This window comes from Ursus americanus, chromosome 34 (genome assembly GCF_024610735.1).
Source record: "Ursus americanus isolate L20-20 chromosome 34, mUrsAme1.1.p, whole genome shotgun sequence".
Taxonomy (NCBI): domain Eukaryota; kingdom Metazoa; phylum Chordata; class Mammalia; order Carnivora; family Ursidae; genus Ursus; species Ursus americanus.
The window spans coordinates 27,875,858-27,894,500 of NC_142160.1; the positions used below are offsets into that span (position 1 = coordinate 27,875,858).

General features: G+C 36.3%; 1 protein-coding gene and 1 non-coding gene across 3 annotated transcripts in view; both read left to right on the forward strand.

Annotated features, from left to right (window-relative positions):
- The window catches only part of ERCC6L2 (ERCC excision repair 6 like 2), a 149,634-nt gene that overhangs the window by 108,963 nt on the left and 22,028 nt on the right, over positions 1–18,643 (forward strand). For both annotated transcript variants that reach the window (XM_087858836.1, XM_045780841.2), the window contains exons 15-17: positions 1,240–1,320; positions 2,642–3,803; positions 7,124–7,278. In XM_087858836.1, the coding sequence (XP_087714962.1) occupies positions 1,240–1,320; positions 2,642–3,803; positions 7,124–7,278 (1,398 nt within the window). The remainder of the gene's footprint in view (positions 1–1,239; positions 1,321–2,641; positions 3,804–7,123; positions 7,279–18,643) is intronic.
- On the forward strand, positions 764–870 carry LOC123781483 (U6 spliceosomal RNA). Its single transcript, XR_006776742.1, has one exon. It is a non-coding gene; the product is annotated as a U6 spliceosomal RNA (small nuclear RNA).

Consider the following 18,643-nt stretch of genomic DNA (forward strand, 5'->3'; position numbering starts at 1 on the left):
TCTTATGTGTTGCCCTGGATACCAAGTGGCTGGAACCATGCCATTGGTAGATATGTGTATTTGTAAGTTGGGCATTTGTAATTCTGGTGATGGTAGTAATATTTCCCCTTGTTCAGTCAGCAAATAAAGCTTTAGAAGAGAAATAAATTGACATCCTTTTGAAGGAGTATTAAATGGTCTAGAATCTAGGCCATTAAGTACCTTTGCTGAATGGTATACCAAAAGTATTTAAAAACATAAATACTTCCCCAAAAGATGTAACAAGCCTGTTACACAATTAGGATCTTTTTTTCTTTTTTTAGTTTCATATTAGATGAACCTTTTCATTTGATGTTTATTATACCAAAGGAATCAATCAACATATTTTAGTGAATATGAACAATAAATACACTAGCAATATAGGCTAGAACGTCAAGTTCCCAACATTCAACATAATCTGTAGTGTTTAGATGTTAATAATATGTCCTTACTATAACTATTATATAGACAGTTACTATGGATATCGTTACTGGGTAAATATGTAACATTTCTTTCATTCTCCCTCCCCTACTAGAACTATTAGTGGAGTTGGCTGAACAGTACTATTTTCTATCTGAAAAAGAAACTTTAAGACAAGAAATAAGAGTACTTTATGGACCCAGCACACTCCTGCTGCACCTCTCTACTACCTAAGAATTATGAACATTTTAAAATGTTATGTAAACTGTATATGAGTTTATAATAATTAGCAAAATTGAAAAATAGCATTGAGAAAGCTAAAGCAGTGCTCACTTTGACAGCACATATGCTAAAACTGGAATGACACAGAGAAGATTAGCATGGCCCCTGTGCAACTATGCCATGCAAAGTCATGAAGCATTCCATATTTTAAAAAAAAAGAGCTAGGGGCACCCGGGTGGCTCAGTCGTTAAGCGTCTGCCTTCAGCCCAGGGCGAGATCCCAGGGTCCTGTGATCGAGCCCCACTTTGGGCTCCCTGCTCTGCTGGGAAGCCTGCTTCTTCCTCTCCCACTCCCCCTGCTTGTGTTCCCTCTCTCACTGGCTGTCTCTCTCTCTCTCTGTCAAATAAATAAAAAATCTTTATAAATAAATAAATAAATATATATATAATTTTTAAAAAGAGCTAATAAAGCAAGCTGCTCTCAGTTTGCTTTTCTTAACTCCAAGTTTTAGCATGCCATTGCTATTGTTTATCTGGTTGTTTTTACCCCGTATTTTACAGTTATTTGCATTCTTTATAGAGAGAAGGCAAAGTGGAAGCCGGGATCATGACGGCCACAACATGGCTGAAAGAGGAACCTCCGGTACACAAACAAGAAACAGTAAGCAATTTTTGAATCTGTAGCCTAGGACTCCTAGAAAACATGTATCGGGACAATTTTAAGTCACTTTTCCTTTTTCTTCATTTTTCAATGTGTAAAGAAAAAGTTCTTTAAAAAAAGAAGTCAAGGACACAAAGAGGACTGTCAGTTAAATTAACAATTTAGGCTAATTTCACATTTCGTATCATAAGAGAAAGTCAAGAACAATCACCAGTCATTTACATCCCACTGCAATTTTAACTATACCGAACTCTGAATCCAAAATTAAATACACTGTATATATAGGTGAACAATCTGACCTAACTAAACAGTTTTTCACTAACCAAAAATTAAATGGAAAAATAGTAATCAGGGTGTGTTTAAGATGATTATTTCCAAACATCAAAATTATTCTCTGACTCAAACATATTTTATTTTAGTTGAGTCCTTGATCTTGTGATCTTTTTGGTAGTTTGTCATCTCACATACTACAAAAACTATGTTGTCATCATAAGGCCTCTTTAAAAGTAAAGAATCTACATGTGGAAGGTTTTTGTTGTTGTTGCTGGTGTTTTCTTGCTTTTCGGGATTTAACCATACATTTATACTGGCTTAATGATTTGGAACATGGGGTGAACATTTTTCTAACTTTATAGAAATACGTGAGTAGCAACTGTTGGCAGAAGTATTACTGGATTTAAAAAAAAAAAGTATTACTGGATAATACTTTCCCCAAATCTTTTACTAATAAAGCCTTGCTTTTAAGAAACTGAAGGATATATTTAGCTCTGATTGACGTAAAAATAATAAATACTGGATTTAAATTTGTAGCAAATTTTACTTTAGAAAATCTAAAGTATCTTCTTTATTTCTGATGGTCAAGATTCTATCAGATCTTATTATTATTTTTAATCTATTTGAACCATTTTCCAGTTGTGAATTCTTTATTTTGTTAATGCCTACAAATTTGTTTTTTTCTTAAAGTGTGATTGGAAAAATGTGCTCTACTACATTAAGCAAGTTGTGTACTTTTCACTTTTGAGACCAGAATCAGTCCCTACATCTGAGAAGCTGACTGCTCTGCTCTGTGTTTTCCTTATAGATAATTTGATTATGTGGTATTCTGTTTAAACTTTTACTTATTTTGGAACGTTATTCAACTTGAAAAAGGAGTGTACCAGACTGTAATATTAAATCCTTTACATTTGTTTATAAAATGTTGTACTTCTGAAAATGCCAAGTGGTATATTAGTTACGTGCCCAAATTTAATTCCTTTCCAGTGTCATAGGTTTGATATTATCTTGAAATTTTCTAATGTTTCTGTGACTGCCTCTTATATAGTCTGGAGAGCCTGACCGTCAAGAACAAGGAGATCTAGAACAACCCGCAGAGCTGCGAACAAGAGAAGCAGGTGGTCTCTGCAGTGATTTTAGTGATGATGAGCCAGTGGGAAACTCACGAATAAAGACTGCTAAAAACAAAGCATCTGACTCAAGTAAAGCTTCGGGAGCTCCTGGACAGCTTACCTTACTCCACTGCGGTTTCTCTAAATTGTTTGAAACAAAATATAAGGCAGTTGAGGATAGTGATGGAAATATTGCCTCTGACGATGAAAGTTCTGATGAACAGCCCATGTGTCTTTCAACAGAAGCCAAAGATGTTGGTTACCAGAAAAGTCATGACTCTCTTGGTACTTCAAAACACCAGAAATTAGCTAACATCCTAAATCCAAATGAAAAATGTATTTTTGATAAAAGTGAGAAAATACTCAAACAAAATATTTCTTCTGAGTCTGATGAGGAGAAAATTTTTAAAAATACAGCTGACCACCATTGCATTTTACAGAATGTCACAGAATCAGAAGATAGTGATGTCATCTTTCCCACACAATATACAACTCAGACATGCCCTAAGAATGGTATAAAGTTTAAGTCACTTGTGAATGAATCTCAAGATTCCGAAACAGAAAATCCTGTAAAGATAAGAAGTAATGGTGATGATAGAAAGACTGGTGTCAAAGGAAATAGGCTAATTTCAAAACAATTAAATCCTGAGAATGTGACCCTGAAGTCTATTATGAAAAGAAAAGGCAGTAGTGATATTAGTGATGAGTCTGATGACATTGAAATTTCCTCTGAGTCAAGAGTGAGAAAGCGAAGAGCTACTAGTTCTTTGAGGTTTAAGAGAAAAAAGGAAAATAAAAAGGAACTTGTCACTTCTAAAGCAAAGAAGAAAACAAATCAGTTGAATGCAGCAGATGGAGATTGTAACTCTCAGGCTATTGATGATTTTTCATCCTCAGATGATGATTTAACTCTTCACCACATCAATTTCTCTAAACAGAGCCATACACGAAAAACTATAAAAGATAAAATCAGTTTCTCTTCAAAATTGCCCAACCATAAGGAAAATGGAACTTTAATGCCAAGAAAATCAATGAAATTTTCAAATGAGAAAGTTGTCCATCAACAGCAGGTGTATGAATCAATGGATAAATTTTTAGGTAACTATAGATACATTTTGAAAACTTTGTGTTACATATTTGTTTTGTGCATTCAAATAGCTCTGTAAGAGATTCTTGAATTCGCTTGTAAAATAGTTTTATAATCAAGATGCTACATTGAGGCACAAATGACTAAGTGGGTGGATGGCAGGATAAAGGGAGGACCACCTCGGTCAACACAGAGAACTTTGTCATCCACCCTAGGACCGCCTCCATGTGCCCAATCTGAATCAGAGCCCCCACCACACTTCATGTAGTCTTGACCTGTAGGTAACTATAAATTCAGTGCTCCGCTTCAGTCCTTACGTCAGTGTCTCACCTGTCAGTTTGGTTGTCAGAAGCTTATTTTCTAGTAGATCGCTCAGGAAGTGCATGAGAATAATACTCCCTGAGATTCCTGTGGGTAACAGTTTGTGCCCTTCATACTTCAGAGTCATTTTTGACAGATATAAAATCATTGACTCGCACTTTCTTTTCTGTAGTATATTAAATAGGAGGCTTCATTTTCTTTTGGCATGAAGTGTCATATCACATGTTCTTCTTCCCCCTTGACGCCCAAAGAATTTCTTTTCATTATTGTCCAGTAAGTTTACTAGATTACATTTGAATGTTTGTCTTAGTTCAGATTGCTAGTTGCATTCATTTGAGGTCCACCTTCATGACCTAATTATCTCCCAAAGGTCCAACCTTCAGATACCATCACTCTAGGGATTGGGGCTTTAACATATGCATTTTGGAGAGACACAAACATTCAATCCATAGCAGTGTTGGTTATTCTGGGTCAGTGTTGTCATAATATCGTTTCAATTTGGTTTTTATTTCAGGAAAGCTTTCTTGTACTAGTATTTTTAGTTACTTTTTCTATCCCTTTGATTTGGCTTTCTTCTTCAGACACTCCTGTTACTCAAGTATTCAATTTTCTTTGCCTGTCTTCAGTATTTGTCACATCGTCTCAACTCCTTTGTCATTTCTTTTTGCTTTTGAAAAATATCTTTCCATTTTTCTTAAAGCATTCGTTGTTGTTTGTTCCTTCTTATGTTCCTGCAGTTTAATCTTCATTTCTGACTTTTTTTTAAATTGCTAAATCTTTCCTGAGTCCTGTCTACCCATTTCTCAGTTATTCTATTTCTGACTTATGTTGTTGGTTCCTGTATCTTACCATTTTCTTAATGTCTTTTACCTCGTTTTGAAATCAGTTACAATTTTAATCTGCTTTGTGAGCACATGTTTATGGCATGTTTTCATTCTGCTGCTTCTTTTTTCTCATAATAATTTTTGTGAGATTTGACCCTCTTGCTCATTTTTATAGAAATTATTTTCCCTGAATTTTTTAAGTGAGGCAGAGTTTAGGAAATTTTTTCTAATGTCACAAAGATCCATATCTGTTTTTTTGTACAGTGCTCAAAACTATGGTGGGATTTCCTGCCTCTATCTGTACCCACTGCTTTGCTTTAGACCTTCTCTTTCCCTCATTCCTAATCTTCTTATCCTGTTCTTTGTCACTCCCTCCCAGCAGTTTTTCTTCATTATGTGGCCCTCAACTGGGAGCCCTGGTGGGTCAGCTTGGAGAGCTCCTAAGAGCTAGTTTGCTTCATTCTCTCAGGCCTTCTTATCGTAAGCCCCCTGCACTCATTCAGCGTCGGAGAGTGGAAAACCTTCCCAGATTCAGCTACTCAGCTCCAAGTGGCCCACTGTGCTCTCCAGGGCATACCTGCTGGCTCTTCTAGGCTCTTCTGTTCTCAGATCCATCACATGCCACCCTGTTGCTTCCTTCACCCACACCCTGATGCTGTGCACAGTGTAGCTATTGGTGGATTGTCCCCATCTATTGTATTTTATTGTTCATGGGGGAGTGTCTTGTTATCTTAATTTGTTGTATGTGTTGTCTGTGGCCTTTTGTTTTGCTCACTTATTGCTGGCTGTTTTATATAACGATGCAGAGATTGAAAAATTCCTTCCACCACCATCTGCTGAGAATCTGTTTAATGATTTTAAGAGTTAGCATTGCTTTTAAAAGTATCTGACTCATTCCCAAAAAAAGAACTATGCGAAAGAAGCCGATATATAAGCAAGGATAGTTTGATATAGGAACTTTAATCATTGTGTTTGACTTATTTACGTATCAAGCTTTCTTTTGTGGTTATTCAAAAGTTCATTATGATATATATTTTGATACCCTTGTAACTAAGTACTGGACTAGCCTTTGGTTTGTGTGCTGTAATTAGATTTAGGCTGGAGGAATTGTTGCATAAACTGTTCTTTAAAAGATCAGCTGAGATTTGTTTTTGTTTTTTACTGTGTAAGAGATGTCAGTAGTGTGGAACTAATGCTATTTTGAATAATACATAAAACATGTCATCAAAATTAAGAAAAATCTGAGTAAATTTTCTACCAGAAGAATCCTTGATCCTTCTAGATGTTTAAAACTGTTGCCGTACACACTACCTGGTATTTTGAGATTGAAGGAGAATATTATCTTGGTTGTTCTTTTTGTTATTTAACATCTTGTTTTCTCCCGGTTGTCAGTTTTGGTTGAGAGAGGTTCAGGACTGAAACAGCACAAGTGTTGAAGGTCATAATTAAGGTTCATTGCCAGAGATGCTTGGGGGAGCTTTTACAGACCTCAGTTCTAGCCTTCTCTTTTATGACCACAATTTAAAAGTAAATTATAGGTGCCTAGAAGCAAAGCAATAAAAAATGTAGCCATTTTTTAGACTTCTTTCAGATAAAGGCTGTAAGTTAATTTTTTTCATTTCCTAAAAAGCTCCCAATCTTGACATTCTCTGGGCATATGTACAAAAAAAGACAAAATACAAACAAACTGAACAAAGCCAACCAAACGAAACTCCCTGGTCATAAACCCCATGCTCCCACTCCATTGCTGTAATCAAGTACATGTTTAAAGGAACAGATAGATGAGGCCAGCACTGCTGTTTAAATCAGTAAACAATTTTTTTTTAAACCAGTAGAAACAACAAATCCATAGAGATGACCCTTCACTGTGATTTCTTCCTTAGCCCAAACCCTCATTTCAGGTTTAAAATCTAAAGATTGTTATCTAATCTCAAAAGTTCTCATATTAATGAGAAGGAAAAGTCATTTCCAAGTTAACCTAGACCAGTATATTTGAACTCTTTTAGTTTTTTTTTAAAAATAGGATATTGTGATGTTACCATACAAACTCAATGTTTTTCTTGAGGATTAAGAATAAAACAAGCATGACTTCTTTTTTAGTGTATTGCTGATAATTTTTAAAGTGTACACGGAACCATATTGCTTCACAACGAAACATCACTTAATAAACACCAATTGCCTCCCAGATGGTGTTCAGGAAGTGGCTTATATTCACTCCAACCAGACCGTGATTGGATCCAGCAAAGCTGAAAATCATATGAGCCGGTGGGCAGCACGGGATGTGTTTGAATTGAAGCAGTTTTCCCAGCTTCCCGCCAATGTAGCTGTTTGCACTTCTAAGGTAAGAGAACATAAGGTCCTGACATCTTTAGTATTTAGAACTTACTCAGTATGACCTTCTCTAGAATACTCCCACAAAAGTGGCTACTAAGACTATAAGTGACATACAAACAAGAGTAAAAAACAAAATGCCGTTTGGAGCACTGTTGTCACTAAAAATGTTCTATATTAAAAGGCACATCTATATTTAAATGCCTAATAATGTTGAGTTGCTTAACAGTTCCCCTTAATAAAAGTTTGCCAAAAAAATGAGAAATCTGAGAGAATCATGCAGTTAATAAATCAGAATCAAAACCACTTCCGCTCATATAGAAAAGGGAAGTGTATGATTAGAGTTCCTTCAGAATTTTTCATCTAACATGAAGGTACACATGAAAACTAACTTCATATAGAATTTATATATATATATATATATATATACACACACACACACATATATATATATATATTTTTTTTTTTTTTTTTTAGAGAGAGAAAGAGTGCACATGGGGATGAGCAGGGGTGGGGGGCTGAGGGGCAGAGGCGGGAGAGAGAGAGACGCTTAAGCAGACTCCACGCCCAGCATGGAGTCCAATGTAGGGCCCTATCTCATGACCCTGAAATCATGACCTGAGCCAAAATCAAGAGTTGGACACTTAACCAGCTGAGCCACTGAGGTGCCTGTAGAATTTATATTTTTAGCAAAAGGATTCATATAATGTTAAAAGTAATAAAAACTTCCTATGTGCTTTTCTTGTTTAAAATTGCCGTTGTATAAAAATAAGGCTTTAGGTGAATGTGGTATTTTATTTACACATAGTCACTTTCCTCAAATGTTTTAAAAAATGTTTTCTTCTCTTTGGCTTAATATTCTTTATTCCTAAGAGCTGAGTGTCTGAGGAAAAGTTTTTCTACCACTTTATGTGTAGGAGTTAAAACCGGGTACTGTATGTAACAATGATACTTTGTTTCTAGTGAGTACTACTTTTAAGAATGAAAGGGGGAGAATGCCTCTGAACTGTCAAGCTGTCTTTATTTATTTGTACCTCCTCTGGTTCCACAAAGGATTTGGATTGTCCTAACAATACAATCAGAATACAAAATGAAATTCAGAAACAAGGAAAATATAAACTAAACTAGAAGTTCAGGACTGAGAGAAAGTTAAATGTAGATATAGGACCTAGATATTTTTTAAATGACAAATTTGATTGAGTTTCCTGGTAGACAAAACAAAGGAAGTAAACAACTTATTTGGTGTTTTCTCAACTACTGCATTTGGAAACGTGTGTGGGCACTTTGGGTGGTCACAGTGACTGAGTGCCCGAGTGGCATTAATGTCTAAAGTCCAGGGATACTAAACGGCTGCTGTGGGGGAGAGGGGACCATCCCACATGCCAAGAATTGTTCTGCTCAAAATGCCATAACACCCTGCTGAGGAACACTGAGCTAAATTGTTGTCCTTAAGGAAAAGAAAGAGAAAAAAATGCTAGCTCTTCTAAGGAGGAAGAAAGCTCTTCCTAGCGCTTCATTTGAGGGAAATTTGTCACCTGGGATTTTAAATGGTGACTACTGAATGATCTAGTGAGCAGTCCGCTGTCTTCCAATATCCTTAGAAAGGCTGTGCTTTTAGCATTTTTCATTGTAATCCAAAAGCACAGTGCCACAGTATAACACGTGAAAGCGTTCTTCCATGACCCACATGTGCTGCCTTCTTATGTTCTCATTCGATCTAGGAATACACCATATCTCAACCAACACTGTAGAGAGCAATTTCTATAGTTTGTCTACCTTGCAGGAGCTATCTGAAAAAGGTAGGCAGAAATATACTGGGTTTGCCAGAAATTTGCTATTATTAGAATGAAGAGCCTATCAAAATCTCTTAAATAGACAGCTAGTTTTTTCTTAGGGTATTATTTATTTAACCATGCCCCCTTTTTTTTAACCATGCCCTTATCCAAACAAACAAATATTAATGTGAAAACATCAGATAATTTGACAAACCCCTGTAGTAGATGTTAATGAAATGATTTAACTGGATATCGGTTGTTGGTTTATTTCTCAGAAAAGAAATTTGCAGCCTCATGTAATTCCTCCCAAAATGGGCCTGAGAAGCAACCACCTAAATATAAAAGAAATAAAACATCCCTTTGGAACCTTCTTAAGGCAAGTTGTAAAAATGAAAATGCTAGAAATCTACTTTGCCCTTAATTGGGCTGAGGACCAGGGGCAAGGGAGTTCCTTTATGCTTACATTAACAATCCCAGTAATTCTCAATACTTTAGCCCCAACATTCTTGAGGTAGACAGCACAATCTCATCAGAAACTTTGTCTCTTCACAGTGATTTTTGGAGTGAGGGACATTTCTTACCAAGAAACAAGTTGAAATGTTCATCCCCTAGGATTTCTGATATGCCCTTTGAGGCTGTATGTCTCCCCATCACACACAGACCAACTTAGTAAACCTTTTTCAGGGTGTATGAAGAAATGTGTTGTTTAATGACTAAATCATAGTGGGTGTAAAATATTCAGGGAAGTTTTAAAGCCACTAAGCAGGAGGTCCAATTCCATGCCACCAATGCTCTCAGGCCAAGAACAGTCTGTACAAACATGCTCATCTCAGCAGCCAACTTCTTTAAATCAATACTTGATACAGTAAAATTCCAACAGAATAAGATTCAGATTTTACCTCTACCATTTAAAACATCAGGTTAATAATATGGCTGTGATTTCTTGGAAGTTATAATCGATTAGCTATATACCAAAATCACTAGGGACAGTACACGACTCCGCATTAATAAAGAAAAGTCTTACTTATTATAAGAAAATCAGAATTTTCAAAATAGATAGTGATCTTATATATTTATGATGTTCTCAGTTTTCCACCAACATCAAAAACTGAAACTACTGGGGGTTTTTTTGACATAAAACTACAACTCCTGAGACATGTCTCATGCTTTCCTCCTTTTAGTTTGGTTAGTAATAAAGAACTTATATACTGCGTTTCATTTTCAGTTTGTTGAACTGTGTAGTCTTCCAGGGGCAGAAGGCATTTTGATAGTTCTAACCAGCCTACGGCATGAACTCTACTCAGAATTTCAGTTTCGATTCTAACTCTACCTCATACTTCCTATGTGACCTCTGTGCCTCAATTTCTTTGGGTTTAAAATACAAAATAATTATACTTCTTACCTCAAAAAGTTGTTGTGAAGACTAAATGAGGTAAAACACTCTGGACGGTACCCGACACAAAGTAAGCGCTCAGTGAGAAATAAGTATTGTCACCACTGGGCAGGACTAATGTCGGGTCTCTAATTCCCCTGGAAGGTGGGGATCAATGAGGAAGAATAAGCCATAATTGTATGCAACCATATTTAGTTATAAATAAAAGGATGGGTGTTATTAGCGGATCTGGGGCTTTGGACTCCCTTAAAAAGAAAAACAAGAATATGGTGGAGTATCTTTCAAAATTTTATATGTGACTACTGAGTTTTTGCTTATGAAAATAGACAGCCACTCAGTACTTTATAATTTATATTAGTTTATTTTAGATATTCTGTATTAGAATTGGAGATATTAGTAACTTTTCTATGTAAAACTGATAGATTTACTTTGTTTTGATTCATCAATTGAACTCACTGCTCTTAATTCAAGATATCTCCATAGCTGCTGACAGACATTCAAACGAGTGAGACATCACTCTGCCATCAGACTAGTCCTTTCGTTATTATCTCTGTATATCATATTCTTGGTTCTCGTCATTATAAGTCTTCTGGAAACTAAATACCTCAGTAACGTCAGGGAGATGGAATGATGGTAAGGATTTCTGAAGATACTTTTTAAAATATTATTTTACATAGATGAGATATTGATATTTCAAAGCCATCTCACAGGAGTTCTAAGAAAAAAAATTCACAGTCATGTGGTCAAAATTACTTAAACACCTTTAATGAGTAAATCACTGAAACACACCATCCTCTTTGGTTAGAGATATACATGTCACTCACAGAGAGTTGTAGTGCGTTGGCGGCGATAATGTGTGGTGGCAATAGTGAATTTGCAGTTTTGAAAAAAATTAAAAATGGTCATGGGAAGAAAAGAGAATAAACTAAGGTAAAGGGAAACAAAGCAAGGTGAAAGCAGAGACGCAGCCATAGTGTCAGAAAATATCTGCAAACCTCTTGCTTCTAAAGTCTCCAGAAATCCCCAGACCTCCCACCTACAGTACAGTATCTTTCATCTTGGGGCCCACATCCAGAATCTTTATTACTGAGAATTCTTCTGAGTGCTTCTTGTCTGTCACCAAAGTTTTATTAGAGACCTTTATTTGTGTTTGAAAAGATTGTGTATGCGTGTGTGTGTGCGCGCGTGCTTGCGTGTGGTCTGTGTGTGTGTGTGTCTGTGTGTCTGAAGCCAGATGCAGATGTGTTGTCTCACTTCCTGAGAAAATGAAACAAATCCTATTTATTTGTATGAAGGCAACACACAATTAACAGTGGTCACAATATGCAAGTATTTCACTTTCCAAGGACTACGATAGTTGAATCTAAGTAAGAGCTTTTAACTAAATTGCAAAGGAATATACTAAATGGAAAAGTTACAAAACAGAAGTAATGTACACCACAATCCTAGATAAACTCCTATGGTCCTTCAGAGTTTCTCAGTCCTTTTGATGTAATTTTGATGTAATTACTGAACCTGCTTTTCCAATTCAACAGTATATTAAAAGGCCTAAAATACACTATCTTTTTCATGTTTCCTTTGGTTTCTTAAAGTTTATACTTTTTGTAAATTAATTTCTATTTATGTAACATTTTATAGATGTCTCAAATGAAAGCCTGTCTCTCCTAAAATAAATTTCTAATCAAACTCAGTGATTTAATAATACAAACTTTATAAAATAAGAACTCATTTTGCCTTAAATCGTAGTTAGATAACTTCAGAGGCGTTTCTGAAGACAGCTTATCTTAAAAGATGACATGTCTGATAACAAGAGGGAAAATCTGTGTGATTTGGGTTTAAACTCAGACCAGAAAGAAATGTTTTTAAGCATCTGAAAGCACTGATAATACCTTTATTAGAGTTAATTTGTTCTTTTAACGTATGGAAGTATGTCACAGAATTTAGCTATACCTGTTGGTGATGTGGGGCCTCATTTTTTCAATCAACTGCATGTTTTCAACTTAAGTATACTTAAAGTTTTCTGAAAAGAAATGTACAAAGACAGCATTCAATTAAGGATTAATCACTATGGCAACTGAGACATGGTGACCAAGAGGAGGGGATGTATTCTCCCCTCCGTTTCCTGCCAGCTGTCATAGTCAACCTCTGTGCCTGAATCCACGCCAAAATATAGACTGTGACCAACTCTAAGAAACTATATCTGTATTTTTATAAATTGGTACAAGTATCAGACTATAAAAGAAGACTTAATCCCCTGAATTGGATGACAGACACTTGGCACTCTTGCCAGTGTTTGACAGAGAAATAACGGGTCGCTTTGTAGTAAAACCTGGATTAATAGTAAACCCTTCTTTATGTTATTGCAGTGTGGTGTAAATGAGAGGCCTAAGCACGCTGTCAGCCCAGGCCGGGGGAGCGTGGGGAAGGGTGCCTTTTATAACCCGTGCAGGTTTAAGCACTGTTCAGAATACTGTAAATACAAAATATTGTGTTAGTAAGAACTTCTCTTTCGTGTATTTGTATTAGATTGGCATTTTGTAGATTACTTAAAGAAAGGATTTCTATGAGCTATGCTGGATTTGATTGCAGTATGTTTATACAGCTTTTGGAGTCAGCAAGGAGGGATGGACTGTTTACAATGAAGCAGACTTTGGGGAGATATAGCATTCCATTATCCTATTTTTCAGGATAGTGAATGGCATGATGATTTAAAGTATTCGTTCACAAATGACTGGTTTATGAAGTAGTTGAGTGAGGAAGGTTTATGGTTTCAGCATGTAACAAAATTAACTCTTACTGGGTGGGATTTCTCATGGTTTTATCATTTTTATTTCTATAACTAGATGCTAATTTTATGGTATTTATATCAGAAAGTTATTCTTTCAAGTAATTTTAGTAGAGATCAAGAATTTTAAAATTTCATGTGTATATATGTGTGTGTGTGTGTGTGTGTGTGTGTGTGTGTAATTATGTAACTAGTGTTGGCATGAAAAATTTCTATCTTTGGAACTAGGATTGATTCAGAAAGATAGTATATAATTTGTGAAGAGCACCTGTTACCTAGTCAGAGGAAGGAGAATCTGATATTAACTTTAAATGTAAACACCTAGTCCCCTCCCAGCTGGTGGCTATGAGTAGACATGACATCCTTCCTCACAGTGGCGTTACCGGGATTAATGAAGTACCATGACTGCTGAGCGTTGTGTACAAAACACATTCAGCTTCTTGCAAGAAAGACATGGAAATTACTCAAAATATAATATAAATTTTTATTGTTGTAATTATGATTATTGCTGATCAGTAAAGGCGATGAGTGAAACTCCCTCTGTTATTCTCTACAGTGTCCTAATATGATTTTTAGTGTTAACAGTATCAATAATAGCATATGTTAGAAAACCATAAAAGATGTCTGGTTCTCTAATTTTATAGATGAAGGACCCACCTTGAGCTATGGCTCATTTGTCGTGAAGCATTCTATAGAAAAAATACATTTGAAAGGAATTATAAACTAATGAACTGGACTGACAAAAATAATCTTTGCTTATGGGGAAGTAGTTGGATTCTGACTCTTCTCCTAGCTGGTCATTGTTCCAATTGCATAGAAGATAGATATCGCTTCTTAAAATAATTTCTCCATTTAGAATAGTTGGAAGACTCCAAATAGTTATAAAGTACTATTTCTTCAAATAATGCTTTCTCATTAACAATATAAAAGCTTAGAGATATAAGATCTCATTGAACTCTGATTGACTCTACCTGGTGACTTTAAGAAAGTTAAACACTTAACAGCCCTTTTCAAATTATATTTTATCCCGCGGTGAAAACCGTGGTATCAATTGGACATGGTCACTTAATGGAAACACCTATTGCCTTGTCATCTGAGAATCCTGTTTCTACACATATGAATTCTGAATTTTTATAGGATGAATAAAGCAAAATTATAAGACTAGAGAATCCCAGTATTTCAGAATTTGGAGAATTCTTGGAGACTATTTAATGCAAATGTATTATTTTTACTGATTTTAAAATGTATTATTTTACTGATTTTTGTCATCCATTGGCCATAGTGATGAAATAGGAAACGCACTCAAGAAGGGAGAACATGGGTAACGGTGTCAGAAAAAATATCCCTACCCACGCGTGACTTTACGGGCTTTCCTCATCTAGCAATAACACATCTAAACAGTCACTCTGGGCCTTAATTTCTGTCTTCCAGAGTTCTCTGAAATGTCTTTTTGTGTTGCTTTTCCGTGGCACCCAAGGCCTCTCTCAGTTTGGCCCTAGCCTGCTTTTCCAGTCTCATTCTGAGACACTCAGTTACTGATACTCTGTATCAGGCACTGTGCTGGACACTAGGGATATAAAGATGGACAGGCTCTTCTGGTCAGCCTTCAGCTTATGAACCAGTCTCCAAGCACACCATGGACTTTTACCCTGCCACATCTTTGCTCCTGTGGTTCTTTTGTTTAAAATTCCATTTTGGGGCACCTGGGTGGCTCAGTCAGTTAAGCATCTTCCTTTGCCTCAGGTCATGATCCCAGGGTTCTGGGATCGAGCCCCGTATCAGGGTCCCTACTCAGCGGGGAGCCTGCTTCTCCCTCTACTTTTGCCTGCCAATCCCCGTTTGTGCTCTGTCCCTCGCTGTCAAAGAAATAAATAAAATCTTTTTAAAAATAAAATAAAATTCCATTTCATTTGTGTCTGCCTATTGAACTCCTACCTCTTGGATTGTCAATGATGGCTGTCCCCTCCGGCTTCTACGAAGCAGTATAAATGTCTTCCTCATCTTCATTTTAATGTGTGTGTGTGTGTGTGTGTGTGTGTGTGTGTGTGTGTGTGTGCTGTAGCACTTATCATTATAGTATGTGATATTATAGTATGTGATATTATAGTATGTCTACAGGATGCTTTCAGCTGCAAGAAATAGAATAACCCACTAGAAGTGGTCTATACGAACAGACACATGAGAAGATGCTCAACATCACTCATCATCAGGGACATGCAAATTGAAACCACAATGAGATATCACCTCACACCTGTCAGAATGGCTAAAACAAAAAAAAACACAAGAAACAGCAAGTGTTGAATATGGAGAAAAAGGAACCCTTTTGCAATGTTGATGGGAATGCAAACTGGTACAGATACTATGGAAAACAGTAAGAGATTCCTTAAAAAATTAAAAAAGAAATACCCTATGATCCAGTAATTCCACTACTGGGTATTTATGCAAAGAAAGTGAAAAACGCTAATTCAAAAATATATGTCACCCCTCTGTTTATTGTAGCATTATTTCCAATAGCTGAGAGATGGAAGTAACCCAAGTGTCCATCAGTAGATGAGTGCATAAAGAAGATGTGGTCTAGATACAATGGAATTTACTCAGCCACAAAAAAGAATGAGACCTTGCCATTTGCAACAGCATGAATAGACCTAAGGATATTATGCCAAATGAAAGAAGTCAGACAGAGAAAGACAAATACCATATGACTTAACGTATATGCAGAATCTAAAAAATAAAACAAGTGAATAAATAAACAAAAAGCAGAAACAGACCCATAAATACAGAGGACAATCTAATGATTGCCAGAGGGGAGAGGGGTGGGAGGCATGGGCAAAATGGGTGAAGGGGAGTGAGAGATTCAGGCCTCCAGCTGTGGAGTGAGCAAGTCACAGGGATAAAAGGTGCAGCATAGAGAATACAGTCAGTGGTCTTGTAATAGTGCTAAATGGTGACAGGTGGTAGCTACACTTGTGATGAGCCTAGCATAACACATAGACTTGTCAAATCACTTGCAACTAATGTAACATTGTACATCAACTCTACTTCAATAGAGATTAATTAATTGATTCATAAAAGTAGTCTATACAATGGACCATTGAAATAATTCACATAACAGCAAGTCTGTTGGGGACTCTTTTCAGGTTTAGTGCTATAACCCAGTGACATTGTAAGAATTCAGGCTTTCTCATTTTCTGCCCCACTATCCTTAGTAAACGTTTCGTCCCTGGGCCTTTTGCCTCATCTTGCAGAATGACTACTTCCACATCTCAAGAACTCATTTTCTCATACAAATGTATCCGAAGACAGAAAGGTGTGGTTCTTTCCACATTTGTCTCCCTTTATTGGGGAGAACAGTCTTTCTCACAAAACATGCCTAGCTTGCCTAATCTCAGTTTATCCCCCCAAAAAACTGAGAGAGCAATCCACCTTCCCTGAGCACATCTGTAAGAGAACTCCACTTTTGTTCAGACAACAAAGAGTAGCAGTGGCTGTTGGTAGGCCATCAGCAATGCTTGCCACAGTATTCCTGGTTAGCTTGTGAAACTCTTTTGTGTTAGGAACTAATCTTACTCTTTTATTCCCAGGAGTTAGAACAGTACCTGGTACATAGATATTCAATCAGAGCTTACTAATTTTAACTGAATTTCTAGTAGATACTAAATAAAGCCTTCTCAAAGCAATTCTACAAATAAAAAATGTGAGTTTTAATATAAGCATGAATTCTTGTGTGGTGGATTGGCTTTAGGCAGGATAAATAGGCTTGAACTGTAGTCCTTGATCTAATATGAAATTTGTGACACTTTTGCAAATTTCCTATGGAATTTGTGATATTTTTACAAATTTCCTGATGAGAATAATATCTCTGTTAACATAACCAGAGTCAGTTCTCACAGATTTTATGTCAAGATTGTTGGCAAGTTGATATTTTATTTTACAGTTATCATCATCTCGTAGCCAAGTTACTATCAGAATCAACTTTCAATTAATCTGTAAACAATTTTCATGACTCTGGCAGCAACTGCTTAAAAAATGGAATTGGAAAGACATGTCCTACTTTTATTCAGTATTTAAGGTTACGCTGTTACTGTTGCCAGGTGAAGTAATGAATACCTTAAAAGGAAGAACTTTTTGTTTTTGGTAAATTGTCTTCCAAAATTTTTTCTTACTTGTGTTATGTTTGTGTAAGTTTATATTCATCCAACATCCATTTATTGAAAGTCTGTTGGGTACATGACTCGGGACTATCCCTCTCCCCCCCTTCTCTCTCTCTCTCTCTCTCTCTCTCTATATATATATATATATACACACACACACATACACACACATATATATCCATCTATATGGATGGATATCTATATCTATCTATATATCTATCTATATATATATCTATATATATCCATCTATATATCTATAGATATATAGATATATATATATCTATAGATAGATATCTATAGATGGATGTATATGTATATGTATATGTATATGTATATGTATATGTATATGTATGGTTGTTCTCTGTTAGAGGCATGTATAGATCCAGTTACATAGGTAAGATCTAAGCAATCAAAGTGGTTTCCAATAGTACAGGGGCCCTACCTATTCAAAGAGAACCCCTTGATTTTGTTCTGTTCCTTTGGTGTGTGAAATTACGATTTTTGTTGTACGTGCAACATTGTTGCTGCTTGGCTTGGTATGCTGTATGTGATTACATAAAATCTTAAGGTAGATTCCATTTATATAATAAAGCCATCAAATGAGAAATTGAAATAGCAATGCAAGAAAAAAAAAGTATGCAAGGAAAGTCTCATGAATCTGGACCTTCAGGCCTGGGTAGAACGATGCTGGGTTGAGGAAGTTTGGCTCCAGAAGTGAATATCATGGTGTGTTTGGCAGTGGTGAGAAGACTACCCTAACCAGGCCAGCCTATACTGGACATCAGGAAGAGTAAGACTGCCTTGCTTTTGAAAGGCCTTGCATGTAGAGCAATAATCAAAAGATGTTAAACTGACCTGAACAGACCGAAATGTTAGAGTTTATACTCTGACAAGTAACTTTCAACATGTGCAGAATATCTAACCATTCCCTGGTGACGAAGGCCAAGAGCCAGGCCTGGAGCTGGTAATCATTATTCTAGACGGAACGACTCTTCTATTTTCCCTCAATAAGGCGGGGGCCTTTTCCTGTGTGTGGACATAAAGCTGGGTGAAACCAAAAGCCACTCTCGATAATCCTGGTCTGTTTCCAGCATGAAGGTATCAAGTACGTGCTGAATGAAGCCGTTTCAGTTCCTGGTGAATGAGCGGTTCTCAAAAGTGTGGTTCATGGAATGGACCCCTAAGATATTTGAGACTCTTTCAGGGGTCTGCAAGGTCAGAACTATTTTTAGAATATTTCTAAGTACCCTTTTCACTTGTTAACATTTGTA